This window comes from Scardinius erythrophthalmus (genome assembly GCF_964197995.2).
Source record: "Scardinius erythrophthalmus genome assembly, chromosome: 9".
In the NCBI taxonomy this organism is placed as follows: Eukaryota; Metazoa; Chordata; class Actinopteri; order Cypriniformes; family Leuciscidae; genus Scardinius; species Scardinius erythrophthalmus.
Genome location: NC_138229.1, coordinates 21552252 through 21574134, shown reverse-complemented (window position 1 = coordinate 21574134; position 21883 = coordinate 21552252). Strand labels below are relative to the sequence as shown.

Below are 21883 nucleotides of genomic sequence, written 5' to 3'. Positions count from 1 at the left end.
GTGGAGGACGGAATAAAACCTTGTCGCAGACGTAATGCACCGCAGACGTTTTAAATGAGGGGTTACGCCACGCATCCAGTGTGTCACCGGCCTCAGATTACCTGCGACGTAGGCCTACATGTAAACAAAAAAGGTAAAATGTGAGACTACATTCGTTTTCCTATTTGTAGAGTATTATTATGATAGAATACAATGTAATACAAACTTGATTTCATTCAGGAAGTTTCCTCTAACAACAGAACACAAAATTATCTTGAATCTTTCTGTAAAGCTGCTTTGAAATTTTAAATGATGTATTGTGAAAAGCGCAAATAAACGCGAATTGAAAATGACCGTTGACAAATGTATCCAGTTTTAACCGGTTTGGCAGACTAGCCAAGCCAACATTAGGTTACGATTGACCCAGGCCAGCTCTGGTTAGGTATGCGAGGGTGTTCATCATTTGTATTGACAGTAAAAAATGACACAGCTGAGTTACAGGAACAATATTAAAACCTAACCCAATAAAATGACCCATCATGCTGAACCCAGCATTTGGGTTAAAACAGTAACCCATAATTTTTCATTTTGTTGAGAGCTCATCTAAAACTTTTTTTTTTTAGAAAAATATAAGCAAGAGATTAAAACAGTCTCCATTTACTCTTTTTTTAAATCACTGATTTCATTGGCATTGATATTTGTGAGAAACAACCGTACAATTAGCTACAAACATTTTCTTTTTTATGAGAAGATATCAGTTAGTATGCATAAAACAGCTGTGGAGGGGAGGAGCATATTGTGACTTTCTGAACTTGATTGGCTGAGCGATTGCGACTGACACTTCAGAATCCAGTAAAGGCCCCGCCCCGTTCAAAGACATTGGCCTATGACTGATCTCTCCACTGCCCTCGTTTAGTCTGTGTAGTAGAGTCACACACAGAAAAGGAGAGAGACACTCTCTTAACGCTGTCTGCGAAATTATGAGTTAGTCTTTCATTGTTGTAGGAGTCAAACAGCACAGCTGATTTATCATGTGGGAATCACGTCTACCAGGGCAGGTCAGTGAAACTTTGTGCAGTTTGTTGTTGCTCAATGCTCTGCTCCAAACTGGTTTTTCAGCTAAGCTTGAAGAGTTAGAAGGAATGACGACTTGGAAATATCTAGCAACTGTTATGAATGAGAGAGAGAGAGAGAGAGAGAGAGAGAGAGTGTGTGTGTGTGTGTGTGTGTGTGTGTGTGTGTGTGTGTGTGTGTGTGTGTGTGTGTGTGTGTGTGTGTATAACTGTGACATGTGAAAATCTTTCTGGTACCAATATGCCTTGACTCCTGTCTCACCCCAGTGTGAGAGGCTTTTGTATCCATGGTGGTATGTGTGACCAGTGCACAAGAGAGAGGAAAGTCAACTTGGATTTTCTCAGGCTCCAAAATACATCTCTTGTGTTTTTTTCAACAGTGCTAAAGGGCAAGGATACAATACACTACAATTTAATATAGTACATTTTTAACTCAATTTACTATAAATGCAGTACACCCTTTAGTCTGACACTTTCTCAGTTTGGCTAATTTTTGTTTTCATTGACTTTTAAACGGCCCTGTCTGTTGTTTACTTATCTCCTATATTTGAATCTTGTCATTCATTAATCAGAATGCGAGATACTTCTGACCCTGAGCTGTTGGGAACTTTATGCTATCTCTAACATGTGTAAAAAGACACATGACAGAACAACTGCAGTGCTGGTCCTGTCATAAATTACCTTCAGGTGCAAAGGGCATTTGCTCTGAAAACAGATCGTTATAAAAATCAGGCTAAAAACAGGAGAAACAGTCCTGCTGAACTGCACATCATGCTGGCAAGGACATTTGAAACTTACATGGAGACTGTCATTCGATGACACAGCCCATCCTAATATGAAAGATGAATGGATTACTTTTGTTTGTGGCTTTATGTCACATGTTCACAATTCTTTAGCCTCATGCGTGCCCCAACACACACGAGTGACTCCACTGTCTGTAGCAGTTTTTCATAAAGGTCTATGTGGTTGGTTGCATAATATTTTCTTTGCTCTCCTCCCAAAAGCCGTTAGCCTTGTCTCCATGTCGAATTACAATGGGCAGGAACTTGTTGGCAGGAAGCGACAGCTGATATCCCATCTACAGAACGTTCTCACTGACTTTTCCTCTCCCATCATTATCTGTGTATTTCTGTAGTTTAGTACACAAAATATAATAGTACTATATATATATAATATCTGTGTATAATATACTATATCAGTGTCGAATAAATAATATTGCTTCAAGAACATTTTTCTTGTTTTAAGAAATGTCTATTATTTTTCTTGGCAATCTAGACAAAATGCTGAAAATGAATGTGAGGGACACTTGTTGAAAGTGTTTATTGTTTTATATTAGCTTGGCTTGTCTAACAGATAGAGCACTCAAAGTTCTCAGTGTAGTGCAGTTATTTTCTACAGTTCACTGCATGGCCTATGTCCTCATTTAGGCTAGATAATTTACATCAAGATTTGTTTATTAAGAGCCGCAGAGACCCAATGATCGTATATGTTTTTCTTTTGATCAGAGCTTTTATTTTGTTTCCTCTTCAATATAACACGTCTCTTAGAGAGCTGCTGGACAAACATATTGCATTTTGATGAGCAAACTGAAGGCAAACTATTCCCTGTGTAGAAGTAAATTGTATTTCCCAAATTCCCAGTTTTAAATGATTGCTTAGTGTTATCGTATGTTTGGCTGCTTTTAAATAGAGTATGTTTTGGGTTTAGTTTGCTTCCTAAATGTTCACTTCAGCCATATGAGGAATTAGCCGAGCTTTTGTCTCTGCCGTACAGCACACAGAACAGATGTTTGTCTGTTAAATCACACGTGTGTTTATAAATCTTGAAACAGTAAATATATGCCCCTTTACTCAGGAATGCTCCATTCTGAGATTGTAAGGGTTGGGCTAGAAGAAGATATCTAAAGACTCATAAAAATGCAATGTTGTACCAACGGAGTGAGCTGATTCACTGCCCCTCTCTGATCTGTGCACATCTCACATCTCGCTGGCTCTAAAGGTCAGTGAACAGGTGAGAGACATGCATGAGATACGGCACAGTCATAAATGTTCACCTACACACAGAGAGATTGAATGACTCCTTTCTTCCACTAGGAACCTCTCTTACCTGTACCACTATTGTTTAGACAAACCACTAGCTAGACCGTCCTGTAGATTTACAGTAAACACGGTCAACAAGTCAGTCTATTTTACTACTCTTATGTGTGGTATTTATGTGTAAATATGGCTGTCATTTATTTGATCAGGAAAAATTGGAGTTTCATATACCAGAATGGGGCCTACTGTATAACCCGAAGAGCCAGCTGAAAAAAGGAAGTTATTATATTTAGATTTGATATTACAAAGACAATTTTTTTCCAATTCTGAAACCAAATCATTCACAGGAAGACCAGAAATGTCAACGTACATTGAGAAAGTACATAGAATTCCAATTTCACATTGACTGAAAGAAAGTCCAGATTGATATTTTCGGAGAGCAGTGACATTGTAGCGAAGAATGATTTGAAACATAACATACCAGTGTTGTCTCTTTGTTTGTGAATGGATTTCAGGACTGTTTGTCTTCTAAGGATTGAAGGGTTTGTTTCCCCGAGTTAAGCAGAAGCTTCTAAAGGTAGCTGGACTGGAAAAGGTGATGTCATATCGAGTTCAGATTTGCCAAAAAGCCACACCTCACTGTTAAACTTGTCTCATGTAAAATGGGAAGTTCAGACGTTTCAGCTTCTCTCGAGTCTCTAGCACACACAATTTCTCTTCCACACATTTTAAATGGCCATTATGCGATCAGACTGAACAGACCAGCTAGTATCTGTACTCTGCAGACCACTGCAACCAACCAATGAGAGGAGAAAATGTTCCATTATGTATAGAAGGATTTGTGGGGTAGTTACAGAGAGAATGTGTGCTTGGCAGCAAAATTACTGCAGTCTAAAGGAAAGCAACGAAAGACTTTCTGAGACAAATCAAGAGAGCAGCCCTGTGTGTTTCCTCTTATTTTCTCTAATAATTTTTATTTTTGTTGTAAGAACACAAATGCTGACTTTTTGTGTGAAAGGCTTGAAAAGTAGTGTTAGTGGTATTTTGTGTTTGGTGAACTTGTTGATGTGAATTGTGTTAACAAGTAAGAAGCGGTGACAGCTGCTCAGTTTCAGCATTTTTCTATAATAATTTTGAGTCATTATTTTTCCCTTTGTACTTTATACCATGTTGCTCTATATTGCTTCCTTCACCTATGGAACTCTCTATTTTAGACATAAAACCCACATCTGTGATTATCAAGCTTTTTTGTGATTATCTGATTTTGTTTAATGGCTTCAGTGACATATGATCACTCTGTTGTGGCATCATCTCACCTCCCACTCTATAGTTTAACTGTATTTATAGTTTCAGATGGGTCACCAATCCCGTCGCCTTCAAATCTGAATTCATATTCAACCTCTCAATCATACTACTAACTGGCAGAATAATATTAAAGGGAATGTAAAGGAATGAGCAGTGAACAGCTTCTTGGATTTTGTATTTCTAAAAGCTGTTATCACTTTGATTCATGAACTGTTTTGGCGTTTGGGGAATATTCTTGGTTTTGCTCCCAGTGGTGTTACAGAAAACAGGATGTGGCCTCCTTTTTAATAACAGTTTTTGTGAGAGAATGACACTGATCTGATCTTGTGTGTATTATTAGAATAATATTCACTAAAGGGGCCCCATGCTTCACAGGAGAAGACATTTGACCCCTGACCTTTGGCCTGATCTAAAGAGGAAATGTTTTAAATAGAAATTAGCAAACTAGGAGGTCAAGGTTTGGATGGTTAGCATGGATCAGTAATTCTTTTAAAATGTAATTTACTGTGCTTGCAAAGCTGAATTGTCAGCAGCCATTACTCCAGTCTTAAGTGTCAATATGCTGATTTGTGCTCCAGAAACATTTCTCACTGTTATCAATGTTGAAACAATTGTACTGCTTAAAAAAAATTATACATTTTTTCAGGATTTTTTGAGGAATAGAACGTTCAAAAGAACAGCACTTGTTTTAAATAGACATTTTTGTAACAATACAATACTGTGACTGTATATTATAATATAATATAATATTATTACAAAGGTTTTTATGACTAAAGAACATTAAATTACATTATCATGTTACACAAATGTTCCAAGCACAATGGAAACATAGTTAATTTCTGAATGAAAAAGAATATGATAAAGACATATAGGTTGCTATACCAACTAATTCAATGTAATTAGATTAGAGCTGGTTTTGCTTCAGGCTCCAGAATTGAAATTGGATATCAAGTGGTGACACAACGCAGTACTGGATTTGTTTATCATACGAAATTGAATTTCAGTATTTTATGCACTTGGCAGGCAATGATTCACTAGAATCACTACACAAAACAAATTATTGTTGGCACAAACCAAATTTATCTTCATTGCTAGTGATATTTAATATTCATGATTTTCTAGAATGAGTGCATGTCACACATGTCATGTGCATGTCTGTGATGGAATCTAACAAATTTTACTAGCTAGAAAGTCACAGATGAGTTTGATCCAAAACTAGAGTTTGGTTGGATGCACAACTTTGACATTGACAGCAAAATATTTTCTCCTTCCTTTTTAGAAGTTGCTAAACAGTTTGCAATCCTAATTATGCATGATTTTTTGGTTTGTTATTATATTTTCAGGATATTAAGTAGGCTATTGTTTTTCCTTTCTACAGTAGTTGAGAACCATATCTTTAGGGTATTATTGATTGGACGTGTGTGTGTTCAAACAGGCCATGCTGGCCCTTCAGGCTGAAGAGTGCTGAATGTTTCAGTGAGTCCATAAGAAGGAACTCAATCGGATAAGCAGACATGAGTGACGCTGTGGAGAACCTGGACACCAGGGAACTGGGGTTCTCAGATGCTGAGGATGAACCTGAAGAGGTGGACTCTGAGTTTAACCCCTCAGGTGAGTGATTATTATTATTTCAGACACATTTAAATCCATTTTATGTATTAATATTAGTTTTACAGGGGTAATTGGAGATACTACTAGAAGGCTAGTTGTTGATGGTCTGTTATAGAAGTATAGTGTGTATTGTGTAATGCTTGTATTTTGGCTAATTGTATTCGATTGTTGATCCATTGAAGTTGGTTATCACTTTTTCTGTCCTGGTATGTGATTGGCTATTATTGATTGTAATTTTCTTGTTGGTGTCACTGTCACAATTATGTTCTGTCTTGTCTGCACCTGTTAACCTTCATCCACCTGTGTCTAGTTAGTTCCCTCGTTTACCCTGTGTATATATTCCCATGTTCAGTTCAGACCCTTGTTGGTTATTGTTTGTGTCTGTTAAACACGCTGTTGCGTCCTGTTCACCTGCTTGAGTACATTAAAACTTTGCTATCGTTTGGAATCAACCTTCGTCTGTCTGCTTCATCAGCCAAAACGTTACAGCTGGCTGCTTTGTATTTTAAATTGGGTTTATTCCACTTCCTGTTTGAAAACGATGCCTGATGAAGCTCGCATGAATGAAACTTTGTAATAAATTAAGATTTTTAAGCTATATCAGTGTGTGGGATACATCGATTTATTTAGTTTAGCAGTACAAGTACAAGTTCTTTTGCCAATAATTTTTCAGACAGGAATTAAAAAAGGATTACAATAGGTCTGTCTAATCAGGGATCTGGGAAATATGTGACGTGTGTAAAAATCTGGGCAATGTGTGACGTGTGTAAAAGAATGGGATGTGAGGACAATTGTGTAACATGATGCAGCACGTCACAAGAATTATTCAGCACACACACACACACACACTGGAGCTCACATTCCCTGCAGGCATGCCTTAGTCCGCACTGTTGTTTTCCTACAGGAGCTTCCTGTATCCCTTTTTCTGCCGTGTACAGGACGGTTGGCTTTAAAGAGACAGAAGCGCAGGTCTACCTGACCGCTGCCCCCATCACTGCCAAGATCCTAGATGTGGAACGTTTCACCAGGGCTCCAGACCGCTTCAAAATCTCTAAACACAGAGGCGTGTCCAAGGTCTGTGGTTATAAGGTTGACTAGTTATAACTACCGTATATACCCGACTATAAGACGACCCTGAATATAAGACGACCCCCCCATTTTCCAGACTTATTTTTGGGACAAAAAGAGATTTTTGTGGAAAAAATCTGGTTTTCACCAGAAAATAATTTTATTTGAAAATTGCAGTGATAATTCATTCTCTCTCTTCCAGCGCGCGCACGCACCTTTCTCTATCTCTCTCTCTCTTGCGCTCTGCGTCTCGCACGCGCACCTCTCTCTCTCTCTCTCTCTCTCTCTGCGTCTAGCGCACCTCGCTCTGCATCTCGCTCTCGCTCTCTCTCTCTCTCTCTCTCTCTCTCTCTCTCTCTCTCTCTCTCTCTCTCTCTCTCTCTCTCTCTCTCTCTCTCTCTCTCTCTCTCTCTCTCTCTCTCTCTCTCTCTCTCTCTCTCTCTCTCTCTCTCTCTCTCTCTCTCTGCGTCTAGCGCACGCGCACCTCTCGCTCTCTCTCGCTCTCTCTGCGTCTCGCGCGGCAGAGAGGAGCAGCATTTTAATTCAGTTAAACACAGAATGTTGCTTCTCTAATTTTACATGCAAGTATAGCTGAAATCATTTGTCTTAATGGGTCATGTTTCAGTCACTATTTCATATTTATTCAGTTGTTCTTTCTCCCTTTCCCCCCGTGATTTTGTCTATATCGCGAATATAAGACGACCCCCCATTTTTCAGCCTATTTTTAGGACAAAAACCTCGTCTTATATTCGGGTATATACGGTAGTTAAAAGGTTGAAAGATGTCACAGATCTCACATCACTGTTGTGTCCACAGGCAATGCCAGCAGTGTTTAAGATAGAGCTCAAACATGGGAACTTCACCTGGATAGTCAAGAGAAAAGAAAAGCACTTCATGGAGCTGCACAGAGAGCTTCTGCGATACAAGACCCTCATGAGGATCCCACTGCCCACCAGAAGGTCAGACCCCTGCCCTATAGATATACTCATTAATGCGCATTTGTAGTGTAAATGCTACATACACACTGGACAACATAAAAGACGGCCTACCCCACCTACTCCACATATATGTCCTCTGGAAAAAGAGTAGGGGTGTAACCCCAGCATCCTGGCCAAATTAGCCCATTGGCCTCTGTCCATCATGGCCTTCTAATCATCTCCATATGTACTGATTGGCTTCATCACTCTGTCTCCTCTCCACCAATAAGCTGGTGTGTGGTGGGCCTTCTGGTGCAATATGGCTGCCGTCGCATCAGCCACAAGGAGGTAATCCAGCACCAGGAAAGTGTACCTTCTATGGTGGAATCCATTGGCTAACAAGCCATCACCTGCTGTTAGCATTCCATTGACTCCCATTCATTTTGGCGTCACTTTGACAGCGAATAACTTTACATCTGAGGCGTTTAAAAACTCCATTTGTCCATTGTTTATTTCTAAAGAAACATGACAATGTATAAAAGGCTCCATTACCTTGTATCTTACACTATGGCCCCGTAGAAGCCGTTTTTTTAAAACTAGGCTTACGATTGCGTCATAACCACGCGACTCTCTGTCGCACAGTAGAGAAATTACCGTATGGACAGGAGGAGAAGCTTGCGGGCAATCGGGGGGACGTGGAGGCATAGGACAGGAAGAAGCCCATAGAGAGTCATTACTCAATGACTCTCTATGAACTCCGGTCAATTTTAACATTGAGCTCATTGTTTTGGAAATTTGGAGTGCTGTCAGTACAGAGAACAACGACAAAAATCGGTGTTGCCTACACCGTGTTATCCTCTTTTTAAAATTTGCACCCTGTTGACTTCAATGGGGCAAGTTTTAAACCTGCTTTTAGCTTCTTAACATCCTTGATGTGTCATTACAAGTGCACAGCTAATGTGAGTGATTCCTTCAGAGTTAACATGGGTGAATCTGACTGCAGTAGATGTGAAAGATATGAATAAAAAGTGATGTTAATTCAGCAAGCGCACATACCTGTATTTACTTCCTATGCGCGTGAACTCAACAATCGACTACTGTAGACTTCGACTGAAAACAGGAAGTAAATACAGGTATGTGCGCTTGCTGAATGGCTCCTAGCTCATGGACAGCTCCTACTCACGCTCTCTGTCTCTGCAAGATTCGGAAGGGAATGATTCAGATTTCTCTTGGCACAGCTACTAGAAGACTTACAACTGTCAGACAGGTTGCTCACGTCACATTTACGTCATCAAGTTCAGTTTGAGGCTGCGCAGTACGCTCAGTCATTAGGAAGTGAGTGCTTCTAATTGACTTCACTGGTCTTCGTTGAAGTCTATGGGGTCGCTGTGTCCATTTCTTATACTGTCTGTGATCATCCAGGTGGATGCTGCACATTGGTGGTGGTTGAGGAGATTCTCCCCTTCCATATGTGAAGCGCTTTGAGTACCCAGAAAAGAGCTATATAAATGTAACAAATTATTATTATTATTACTCTATCAATCATCAGTTGTGCAAAAACAAGTGTTTGAAACTTTTGATGATTTTTGATGAACCTACCTACTTAAATTAATGCAATGCAATATTTTTTTTTACTATTTTTGTTACACAGATGTAATGGATGCGTCAAATTTATTAAAAGTGACAGTGAAGACTTTTATAATACAATACTGAAAAATATATTTTAGACTTCCCATAATAAGACATGTTTCTTGAGCAACAAATCAACATATTAGAATGATTTCTGAAGGATCATGTGACTCTGAAGACTGGAGTAATGATGCTGAAAATTCAGCTTTACCATCACAGGAATACATTGCATTTTAAAACAAAATATTAAAATAGAAAACCGTTATTTAAATATATAATAACATTTGACAAAATTTCTATTTAGTTATTTTTTTTTAACAAATAAGTGCAGCCTCGGTGAGCATGAGAGACTTCTTTCATAAACATTACAAAAAATCATTTAATAACATAAATGTGAAAATATGTCAATTTGTAAAGAATATTTCCCTTCCAGTTTAATTTAGTTAAAATCCCAGGTATCTCAAATGAACTACCTCAGATTTTAAGTCATAAGAATGCTCCACTCAGGATCACATGATTATAAATCAGCAAGCTATTTTCTTCTACCTAACGGCCGTGTGAAAAAGCCCTTCCTTGTGAAAAAGCAGTAATGCGTCTCAGATGACCACTTGTGATTCAATGGCCCTAGACGACTCTTAATACCAGCAGATCAGTTAATACTCTTCTCGTTCTCATAGAAGCTATTATTCTCACTTCCTCTACAATCATTTTTTTCCTGTTGATTTTATTTATCTAATTTCTTTTCTTTTTCTTTCTGTTCTCCCCTGTTGTCTTTAGCTCCTTTCTCAGATTTCATGGCTACTCATTCTCACCATTCACTCTTTTCTATTGTTATTCCTCGTTTTTCTCTCAGACTATGATATCTCTCTTTTAGCCATACTGAGAGAAGGAAGAGCATAAAGAGGAGTGAGGTGAGGCAGATGCCTGCACTGCCTCGGGGAGGCAGAGACGAGTTGGCACGAGAGGAGCAAGTGTCTAGTCGGAGGGTGAGTCACTACATGCTTACTGCATCACCCAACCCTTGATCACATGACGTAATCTGCATCAGCACAAGGCGTTTGAGTCTGTAGTCAGGTCTCTCCCACACAACATCATTGACGTTATTTAATGGTATCTGGGCATATATAACAATACTCTGCTTGTCATATCATAAATGTGAGTCACATGATAAAATTCTCATAATCTACTGATGAAATTCTTAAGTGTCCAGCTGTTGAATAAAGCTCAATATTGCTGGCTTTTTAAATGGTCTGAGTTTCTGAAGTATATTTCCTGTTAATTTTTCTTTGTAGATATTTAAGGACATACTAATAAACTAATGAATAAATAATTTATCTGCTCATTAGTGTACAGCTCTTTCTTTCAGCCAGTACATTAGGCTTACTAGGCAAACATCACAGCTTAGTAGCATTTGTAAATCAGCATATAGGTCCCAATATATATATATATATATTCTTATATATATTATAAATATTTTATAACTACTTTCATTAATAACATTAAGACACATTATGTAATGCTTATGCTATATGTTGGTAATATAGATTATTTAAAGTACATTTACATTGGTAAAATAATTGAAAGCTAGATTTCATATTTCAGTTTTAAATGTCATCACCAAAAAATATTTTTAGGAGACTTTGAATTCCATTTTTACTTTCTGAGATTTACTATTATCTATCATGGTACAGAACTGGTGTCACATAATTAAACGTTTAAAACCAACTAACAAATGTGTTTTTCTTTTTGCAGAAACAACTGGAAGACTACCTAAACAAGCTGCTGAGGATGGAAATGTACCGAAAATACTACGCCACCGTAAGCTCACACTTGATTATAGAGTTCAGGCCCTGATGGAACTCACGTTGAGTTATCTTTAATGAAGCAGCAGCGTGAGGATCGATATTACAGATGGAGCCTGTGTGTCCTGTGCGTGTTAATGCGCAGCACTTTCTCTCAGCTCAGTGCTATTCCAACAGCTTTAATCAAGGACATACGGAATTCTCTCTCTCCCTCTTCTCAAATTCCCTCTCTTCCTCTTTAATACCCTCCGAGGGTCAATATAGCTGAGGATTTGGTGTAACTTCTTTTAATTGAAGCTGCGTCTCTGTTTCATTAATTTTAAGCAGAATTGTTTCTCTTTTCCAGATGGAGTTTATTGATATAAGCCAGTTGTCCTTCATTCAGGACTTGGGCCCTAAAGGCTTGTAAGGACACACTCTTTTTGCTTTACTGTTTTATTATTGCCTCACACCGATCAATGTTTTAATTTTATGTTTAAATGTATTACATAAAATAAACAAAACTTTATTTAATTAGGCTTTCTGAATTTTTTGTATATGTATTGATTTATTTTTACATTGTGACAGTAGTTTCAAGTAAGCATGTAAATTGCAACACATTATGCAACACATTACCATAATGTGTCAGGATGTTTTTCTGGATGGGTGACAAATGTTTCCATGATGCATAAATACTAAAAGTCATGAGAATTTGGGAGTGGACATGCTTGTCATGAAAATGTCACCATGGAAAAATATGTGACGCTCCTAAAATGTTTAATTTTTCGCAACATCTATTATCTCATTTAGTATCTGAAATATGACACAAAGTGTTTAATGGATTTCATGATGTTCACCCTTTAACTCACTCATACAAACCTGTATCTTTCAGAGAAGGCATTGTTTATAAAAGGTCAGGAGGTCACCGTATACCAGGTATGAACTGCTGTGGCCGCAATGAAGTCTGCTACCGCTGGTCCAAGAGGTAATTACTCATAAAACAAAAAAGACTATTGCTGAATTCTTTAAGGAAATCACAAGAGCAGATGAAATCCATTCATGCAGTGAAGCTGTTCTCTTCACTTTGAGCTTTAACATTTGTGAGACATCTTTAAAAGCAGTGTTATCTGTGAAAATACACAATTCAGATAGAGCGGGCACCCGCACACACACACACACACACACACACACACACACACACACACACGTACCATAAAGTCTCTTTGAGTCTAGCAAGCTGTTTATCTCTGCTCCACTGATACCGTGCTACTTTCGTTCTCTGATTAAACTGAAACTGCATCGCTGACTTTCACTGCTCTCGGTATAATAATGCTTTAGAAAAGCATACTTAAGGTTAGGTTTGACCTTATGGTTGTGATGGAGTCTAATGGTGAAATCTTTTGTGCTCTCTGTTTAGGTGGCTTGTTGTGAAGGACTCTTTTCTGCTGTACATGAAGCCAGACACTGGTGCCATTTCATTTGTCCTGCTGGTGGACAATGAGTTCAGCATCAAAATGGACTCCAAACAGACAGAGACCAAGCATGGAGTGAGCATTGAGAACCTGTCCAGGTGTGTTCACTTAATCTCAAATTTGATGTAACTTATAAATGTCTCTCTCAGCTTGCAGACAATTTATGTTTGTTTGTGTGTCTTGTGCAGGAAACTAGTTCTGAAATTTAATAGCTACAGACATGCACGGTGGTGGGGTCAGGCCATTGAAAGCTTTGTCCGGAAACATGGTAAGGCCTTTTTAAGGTCCCACCGCTTTGGATCTTTTGCCAGGGAGGAGGAGAACATACCCTCTAAATGGTATATTTAATCTAAGAGTTTGCCCAAAAATAAACACATCATTTACTCACCCTCATGTCGTTTCAAACCTATATGACTTTCAGGTCACAATGGGTTTTTTATTGTCCATGCAATGAAAGACAATGGGGTCCAATGTTATTATATAGTTGAACAGTCATACAGCTTTTTAACGACATGAGGGTAAGTAAATAATGACAGAATGTTCATTTCTGAATGAACTTTCCATTTAAGACAAAAACAATGTCATGTTTAGCTTTCTATTTGACCCTCTTCTCTGTGATATTTGACAACTAAAGAAAAAGAAATTCAATTGTCCAGGTATGTGAATGGAAAAACCTACATGGAGGATGTTGCAAATGCATTGGAGGAAGCCAAAGAGGAGATCTTCATTACAGACTGGTGGTATGTACTCACTGCTTATCCTTCTAGAAGAAAACATGTTCAGGCAGACAGATGGGCAGACATGTTCTCGGCCCAACTCACACTATTTGTTGAGCCAATGTTGCTATCTTGGACTGGACAGATTGCTTCAATGAACAGAACAGTGTTTTGACAATTTCACAAAGTCATTGTGTTTGCATTTTTCTGGGAAATCAACCTATAAATACTTTGTGTAGTTGTGTGTGATTGGAGAAAGCACATGACATACATGGATTTGTTTAAGGTGGCGCCATTGGCAGTCCATGCTCTTTTAAGTGAGACAATGGCTTCATGGCCAGAGGATTTTTTTTTTAAACTCCATAGTTATTTGTGTAAGTTTAAATTGGGATTGTCAACTAGGATACTCTTGTTTAGTGTGAAATGGGGATGCAAGAAAAGAGCTACAATTAACTGTCAAAGATTGATAATGATCTTCCATGAATGAAAAATGCACTCTTTAATCTGATATGAAATAGTATTTTGTTTATTTTTCTTTGTTTGGTAATGCTCTGCAGTAGCGTTGCTATAGACATTACGTGCCCACATGCAGAATTTGTGGCAGTGGATCAGGGGCTCAGAGTGGGAGGTGTGTGTTATACAGCAAGACCGGTATCTCTTACTTTACTGGTGTCGAGTTTCAGTCTTCCTTATTTAAAAAATATCACTCCTGGAATAGACTCAATGGTCTGATCTTCTGTGTGTGTGTGAGGGAGCGGGTGGTTATATAAAAAATCGCTGCCTATTTAAATGTGTTTTTGATGTAGTTGTACTTGTAGAATATGAACTATTTAAACATTGATTTAAGTCTGCATGAAAACAATTTTATTGGCATTCACTATAAAAATGGAGCCAAATCTAAATATGAGTTTGCATTTAATTATGACTTTGACTATTACAACTGTTCCCTTTGCAGTTAAATATGACATATGACTATTCCCTTCCTAAAATACTTGACATCTTGGCACTTGGTTGTACAGTATCTTAAACAGCAGAGCAATTATATTTTAAAGACATATTATTTAAATAATGATGTGCATGGTAAGACCAGGAATGTGTATTAAAAAAGTAAGCTGTGTCCATTTTGATTTCATGTAGATTTTAAAGTAGGTGTGCTTGTGCTGCAGTATGTTATATCTACTATATGATTGTGTTTGTAATGTGCAGGCTGAGCCCTGAGATCTTTCTGAAGAGGCCTGTGGTGGAAGGAAATCGCTGGAGGCTCGACTGCATTTTGAAACGCAAGGCTGTAAGTCCTCTTGACACTACTCTGGTGCATTTGTCCCTGGTGCCATGCTCACAATTTAACATGTATGTGAAATGCAACACACAAATATGTTTCCAGTTTCAAAGTAAGGTTATATTTATTTATTTACTTATTCACTTATTTATTTACTTTAAAGACCCCCTATGGTGAAAATCAAGTTGTTGTTTTTTTATTGTTGTTTATATGTCTATTCAGTGTTTTTAATATGCTTTAAGACAAACCATGTGCAAATTCATACTTCAGCAACTTTGCGGAGTATTCAATCCTTAAAGGGTCATGAAACCCTAAACCAAATTTTCTGAGATTTTAACAGAGGTATGCGTGTTGAACACCATTGAATACAATGTTAGCATCTGTTAGATTTAATAGTAGGGGGAAAATGCTTAAATGTTTTTTTTTCCCGCTATTTTCATCTTCCAGGTTTAAAATCTTCATCGTGTCCACGTAGTACTTTGATGACTCATCGGTGTCTCATAATTATCCATGAGTTTTCTTATCCAATGAGAAGACACTTGCTCTTAATTATTCATGACACCACGTGGAACTTTCCAATGACAGACATGTCAAACTGTGATATCGCGTAGTAGAGTAGAGAGGCAATGATGGGACGCGCGTTTGTTTTCGTGGCGCAAAAATGGTTTTCATGACCATTTAAAACTGCAGTGAAAAAAAGATGGTCTCAAAAACGTGGTTTGAAATTGCTGTGTTTCTTGCGTCACAAACCACCTTGTAACCAATCATGTCACGAGGGGGCGTGGCTTTAGCATATCATTAACTGCTATGAAGCAGGGGAGTCTCAAGAGAAGCCAGGTTATCCCGGTATATTTTTTGTGTAAAAAAACGGGTACATTTGGCAATATAGCGGGTAAATTATATATGTGATTGTATACGTATTACGATGTTATGATGAACCATGTGCCTTTCTCCACTGATGTTCTAAGTTAATAATAATAATAATAATTAATTACATTTATATAGCGCTTTTCTCAGCACTCAAAGCGCATTACATAGAGAGGGGGAATCTCCTCAACCACCACTAAGTTGTTCAAAGCGTTAGTAAGGATGCTGATTTTTAGAAGGCAGCTGTCTGACTCTGAGATGGTGAACATGATTTGTGTAACATTAGCAACACATTATTAGCTGTTTGATAACTGTCAAACAAAAGGCTAATCATATTAATTACCGTTATGTGTCTGACTTTGTAAAGAGTGATCCATAAAACGCATTGCCATTCTGATACATCGAATTGTAGACAACCCTGTATGAGTGAGTTGGGGCGGTGCTCATTTGCATATTCATGGCTCTGTGTATACTAAATGAAGCAAGGGTGTAGAGTTACATTCAAGCTATTTAAAGGCATTCAAAAAAAATTCACGTGAAAAAAACATTTACATATGCCATTTTGGTGATCAAAGATGAGTTTTAAGGGATAAGATTATTGACTAAGCAAATACAGTAAGTTAAAGTCCTCCTATAATTTACTTTTTATTTAATTATTTATTTATTTACTTTTAGCAACAAGGAGTGAGGATCTTTGTTATGCTGTATAAGGAAGTGGAGCTGGCACTCGGCATCAATAGTGGATACAGCAAAAGAACACTAATGCACCTTCACCCAAACATAAAGGTAAGCTGTGTGTGACTTCTATCTGCTTTTGCATATCTCGTGACATCTTAGTGATTATAACTCTTCCTCCCTCCTAAAGGTGATGAGACACCCTGATCACATGTCCTCCTCTGTCTACTTATGGGCACACCACGAGAAGATTGTAGTCATCGACCAGTCAGTTGCTTTTGTTGGGGGAATTGACCTGGCGTATGGCCGCTGGGATGACTGTGAGCACCGACTGACAGACGTGGGAAGTGTAACACGTTCTGTTGCTCAGGCCATAGAGCAGGTTAGGGACAGCATCATCATGTCCATACAAACATGCTTTATTTGGCTGCATTATTTGTGCCACACCCATGGATGACACACCTAACTTACTTTTTTGGCTTTGAAGTTTGAAATGAAAGACTGTGATTAGAGGTTTCTGCTAGTTATAATGAAGTGGAATTATGTCTATTTTGGGACTCAGGGACTGAATTCATCCACACCCAGGAAAAAAGTGTCCACAAGTGGAAACAGCAGACGGTCGATGGTTGGTGACTCAGTGGATCTGCCCAAACTAAAAGGCATCGGTCGCACTCGCAAGACACGATTCAGCCTGTACCGTCACATCCAACGTGGCCTTCACCATGCTGACAGCACTAGTAGCATTGACAGCACGAACAGTAAGATATTTTACCTGCGGTGATGTTCTCTGAGTCTGCTAATGACTAATTCATTTGTGACCTTAACAACCAAGAAAATGAGAGAGAGTTCACTGAAACATGAAAATTGTCATTGTGTACTGGTCATATTTTTTTTCCATTTACAGTAGTTATAATACATGGGATTGGACTGGACTGGACTGTCCCTTTTGCTAATGGGTGTTTAGTTCCACATCCCAATCCTTTTTAATCAATCACCTGAGCTGTAAATGCCATGTAAAGTACATCATATAATAATACACTGCACGGCCGAAAAGAAAAGGAAAAAAAAGTTGTTGTTTGAATTTCAAAAATTGATGCACCTCTTGATGGAAATAAATGTTGTGGTGTCACTTCCATCAAGAGGTGCATACATTTTGATCAAGATCTTGTATTGACAATGCAAGAGTCAAGCACTCTCAAACTACTCCAGCACATCCCAAAAATATTCAATGAATTTAAGGTGTGGATTCAGTGGTGCCAATTCATGTTTGAAAGTGATTCTTCATGCTTTCTCCCAACAATTTGAGCATTTGTCATCCTGGAATAGGGCCATGATGTGTCTTTCTACATGGTTGTTTAAGATATGAAAAGCTACACACTCCATCAATTAGGGTTAGAAGAACTGTTGCCAAACATATAGCATGCTAGAAACATAAAATATAATATAACAATGCAATACTTGCCTATATAAAGCAAAATATCTTTTTTTCGGGCTGTGTGTGTGTCCAAATTTTGTTATATCTCTAGACTGTCTGGATCAGTAAATCATGCAAAAATGTCCAAATTTAGTTACTTGTCAGTGTCAGTCGTTGTGGTTCTTGTCTCTATATTTTCCCTGTCTGTTGGTTGTGCACTGATGCTTATCCTCTCTGGCTGATACTCTAAGTGTTGCTCTAGACACCCTGCCCCGGCTCGAATGAGTGCCCCATCGTTTTCTTGGTTTAGCTCTCTCGGTTTGTTCTCCCTGCCATAGAAGACACGCGTATAGATCGGTTTGCAGTCTGTCAGAGAGAGGATTAAATGTATTTGAGACTGGCTTAAGACTAGACATCAGATATATGCTTTAATGAAATTACTTTGACCTTGGGGTTGATTTCATTTTCATGTCGCTGATTCTTACACCAAAGTCACATTCATTTGCCGTTTAGATAACCAATCCTTTGTTTCCCACCAAATATTCAGTTTTAAATTATGGAGTGATCCTTTTACTGTGGATAAATCTAAAATATTAACACACATGCAGTGGATTTTAATGTCTTGCATGTTTGACATGGAAAATATTGGCTCAGATGTGTCAGTAATCTGATGTTTGTTTGGTCTAATCAGATGTCAGTCATTTTTTTATTAACCGATCTGTAACAGTAATCTGTTTTAGTAACAGTTTCAATTGCATCATGTATGTGTTTCAGCTTATACAGTAGGGTTTAAAAGAGACCACACTAATAAAAAATATAAACATCAAAATCTTTTATTTTAAACCTAAATGCATAAAAAAATATTATTTTTGTCTATATTTAAACTCTTTGAACTATTTTGTTTTAATTCAGACACTATTTTTTATATTAACCTCTTTTGTATTTATATTTATATTATTTTCTAGTTATTTTCTAGCCTTAATTCTCTTACATATTTTATTTATTTGTGTAGTTTGCCTTTGGTTTCTCTCTTCATGGAAAAAAAAAACCTTTTTGTATTGTAGCTGAGTAAAATTAGTCGATTTGAAAATAACTGTCATTTATTACAAAAGATCTTTTGTGTTTTGATGAGTTTTGTATGTCTTGTGTGTGTAGAGAGTGGCTCAGTGCACAGTCTTCAGACAGGAGTGGGAGAGCTGATGGGAAACACACGCTTCTGGCATGGAAAAGACTACTGCAACTTCGTCTACAAAGACTGGGTTCAGCTAGACAAGCCTTTTGATGGTGAGCCACACGTTTACTGCCTGGCGGCTTTTGTTTTCTCAACTTCATTGATCATTAATCTGGGTTATCCAAGGTTAATTGTGTTATTAAACACAGTTCTTTCAATGCATTTCAGATGTTTACGATCTTGCTTTTTAACACTGTGCTCGACTATAGATTTTATTGACAGGTACACAACCCCCAGAATGCCTTGGCATGACATCTCCTCAGTGGTGCATGGGAAAGCAGCCAGGGATGTGGCCAGGCACTTTATACAACGCTGGAACTTCACCAAGGTGAGAGATTTACCACCCCTGTGCTTTGGCCATGACCTGCACAATTTAAATTTTGTTTATGCTTGACAGGCTTCTGAATTCCCTTTGTGAACTTCTTCAATATAACTTTAAGCTCTGACATTTGATGAAGCATTATTCGGTTCTGTCACAATAAAGACTTTTTCCTCATTTAGATAATGAAGCCAAAGTACAGATCACTCTCCTACCCATTTTTACTGCCCAAATCTCACAGCACAGGCAATGATCTGAAGTACCAAGTGCCCGACTGTGTCCAGACCAAAGTCCAGGTGAGAAAGCATCATTTGCTGTACATGTAGCTTTTAGAGCATTGACGCCAGGAACATTATGGGTTTGATTTCCAGTGAACATGCATATGCCTGCTGATAAAAAGAAAATGGATGCCTTGAATGAACACTAAGTAACTTTGCCATAAATGGCCATAAAAATGCCCATAAATGTAAATGGTCTCTTAGGTTCTGCGGTCGGCAGCAGACTGGTCGGCGGGAATCAAGCACCATGAGGAGTCCATTCATAATGCCTATATTCAGGTCATTGCCAAGAGCAAGCACTTCATCTACATTGAGGTACACAATCTCCCTTTCACGCTGTCTGTTAGCATTTACTGATATGCTTCAAAAGTGTTGACAACCATTGGAGTAATGTTATAAAACACTGTTGACATTTCAGTTGCTTCATATTATTGATGAATGGCATACAGCAGCGGTTATCAGAGCATATCAAGGGAGGTACCAAGAATGATTCAGTGGAAATTCTAGTAGAACCATGTCTTGGATATTCACAGAGTAAAAACATATAAATAAAATGTATACAATTGAAAATCCATTTTAAAAGAACTTAAGAGAATAATAATGAAAGAAATAATAAAAGAAAAGAAAAATAATGTTTTCTTTAGCTCTGCCTCTGAGGATATGATTTAATTAGGGAAGAACAAAATCCTGGATACTATAGTTAAGTGGGTAAATTAGATTTCATTATTATTTTTTTGTAAAGGAAAAACACTATAAGTTGTGTTTATGGCACATTCAGTAAAGCAAAAAAAATATATAACTGGTTTCTTTATTCATTTATTAAAAGACCATCACAGTTTATGCAATCAAAGTAAAGTATTAACAAAATGATGACCAATTAGTGGAGTCTGTTTTGTCGTTTTTTCAAAGGGGAGGCCCACTGTCTAAAATTCATGACACAAATAATGTAGGCTATGTGATTACAGAAATGTGCCATTATTTGCCCAAGTCGCGGCCTAACAGAAGTTAAATATGCAACTATACGACTGACTCTGTAACATGTCTGTTAAACTGAATTGATTGTTCCTGTTTTCTTGTTTCATTTCAGAACCAGTTCTTCATCAGCTGTGCCGATAACAAACATGTTTACAACAAGATTGGTGATGCCATTATTGAGCGAATTATCAGAGCTTACAAGTAAGTGTGTGAATCCTAAAGCATTAACACTGATTGTAATTCATCACAATTCACTGGACCAGTGGAGTTTTTGTTTTAAAAAAAAGTAATAATCTTGCACATTAATTGTAACTAAAAAGTGTTGTATACATTTTAGCATATAGGCCTACTTCAGTCATGACAACTCAGCATGTATTAGCATGGCGCATGGAATGCACTGCTGCTGAGCAAATACAAGTATTAGTTCAGCTTAGGTGAAAAAAAAAAACTACTTAAGGAATCAAGGCACTGCAAGAAAACTAGAGAGGACCTCTAGCAGATCTCTACAGGTGGATTGGCTACTACAATAGCTTTAGAAGAATCAATCGGGACAGTTTGACTGAACTATGAATTTATGCTTTTAAGAAAATTACAGATCATTTGCTTAAATTTTTTCAATATAACAAAAATGATGTGAAATCCAGAAGCAATTAGGTTTTTTTTAAAGGTAATGAAATTTTAATTTAAAAAAAACAAAAAAAAAAATTATATAAGGTTTATATAGGTTTAAGTTTATGAAAATGATTTATGAACATTATTTTATATAAAATAATTTAAAATAATATAAAATATTTATATAAAATGTATATTTTATTAAACATGTTGAACTCTAAAATGGCTAGAAAATCAAAGCCATAAATCTAAACAAGTTGTATTCCAAATTTGAGGCTGATATATCAAAAAAAGAGCTTTCAGTAAGATTTTGTTACCACATTTTCCCCATTGGATGCCAGCAAAACTCCACTGGTGCACACAGTGGTTGGAATTGTTATTTGCAGTAGAGTTTTTCTCTCTCAGATATTACAAACACACACTTATTTTTTTTATTACACACATACAAACCACACTCTGACATCCATACCAACACACCCACACAATTATCACTGCATAATGTATCCAGTTCGCTCTAAAATATGCCGAAGCAGAAAACAGGAATAAAGCGAGTAAAATGGCACCATCTGGTAATAAATAGTAAAAATTTACATTTTGAAGCCTTGCCAACAGAATGAAAGCCTCTTAACAAAGATTGCATCATTTT

The 21883-nt window shown here is 37.5% G+C and overlaps 1 protein-coding gene across 3 annotated transcripts in view; it reads left to right on the top strand.

Moving 5' to 3' along the window:
* pld1a (phospholipase D1a) overlaps positions 1-21883 on the top strand; it is a 29421-nt gene continuing 7538 nt past the window's right edge. The window contains exons 1-20 of one of the 3 annotated variants that reach the window (XM_081374313.1): positions 1-133; positions 5829-6004; positions 6909-7078; positions 7889-8031; positions 10493-10604; positions 11371-11436; positions 11767-11825; positions 12292-12384; positions 12817-12969; positions 13060-13209; positions 13528-13611; positions 14794-14875; positions 16409-16519; positions 16599-16790; positions 16971-17166; positions 18978-19106; positions 19263-19381; positions 19555-19668; positions 19855-19965; positions 20738-20826. In XM_081374313.1, the coding sequence (XP_081230439.1) occupies positions 5908-6004; positions 6909-7078; positions 7889-8031; positions 10493-10604; positions 11371-11436; positions 11767-11825; positions 12292-12384; positions 12817-12969; positions 13060-13209; positions 13528-13611; positions 14794-14875; positions 16409-16519; positions 16599-16790; positions 16971-17166; positions 18978-19106; positions 19263-19381; positions 19555-19668; positions 19855-19965; positions 20738-20826 (2270 nt within the window). In that variant the 5' untranslated portion in view covers positions 1-133; positions 5829-5907. Of the gene's footprint in view, positions 134-860; positions 1038-5828; positions 6005-6908; positions 7079-7888; positions 8032-10471; positions 10605-11370; positions 11437-11766; positions 11826-12291; positions 12385-12816; positions 12970-13059; positions 13210-13527; positions 13612-14793; positions 14876-16408; positions 16520-16598; positions 16791-16970; positions 17167-18977; positions 19107-19262; positions 19382-19554; positions 19669-19854; positions 19966-20737; positions 20827-21883 lie in introns of those variants that run through there. The other 2 variants (XM_081374312.1, XM_081374314.1) reach the window with 2 other exon arrangements.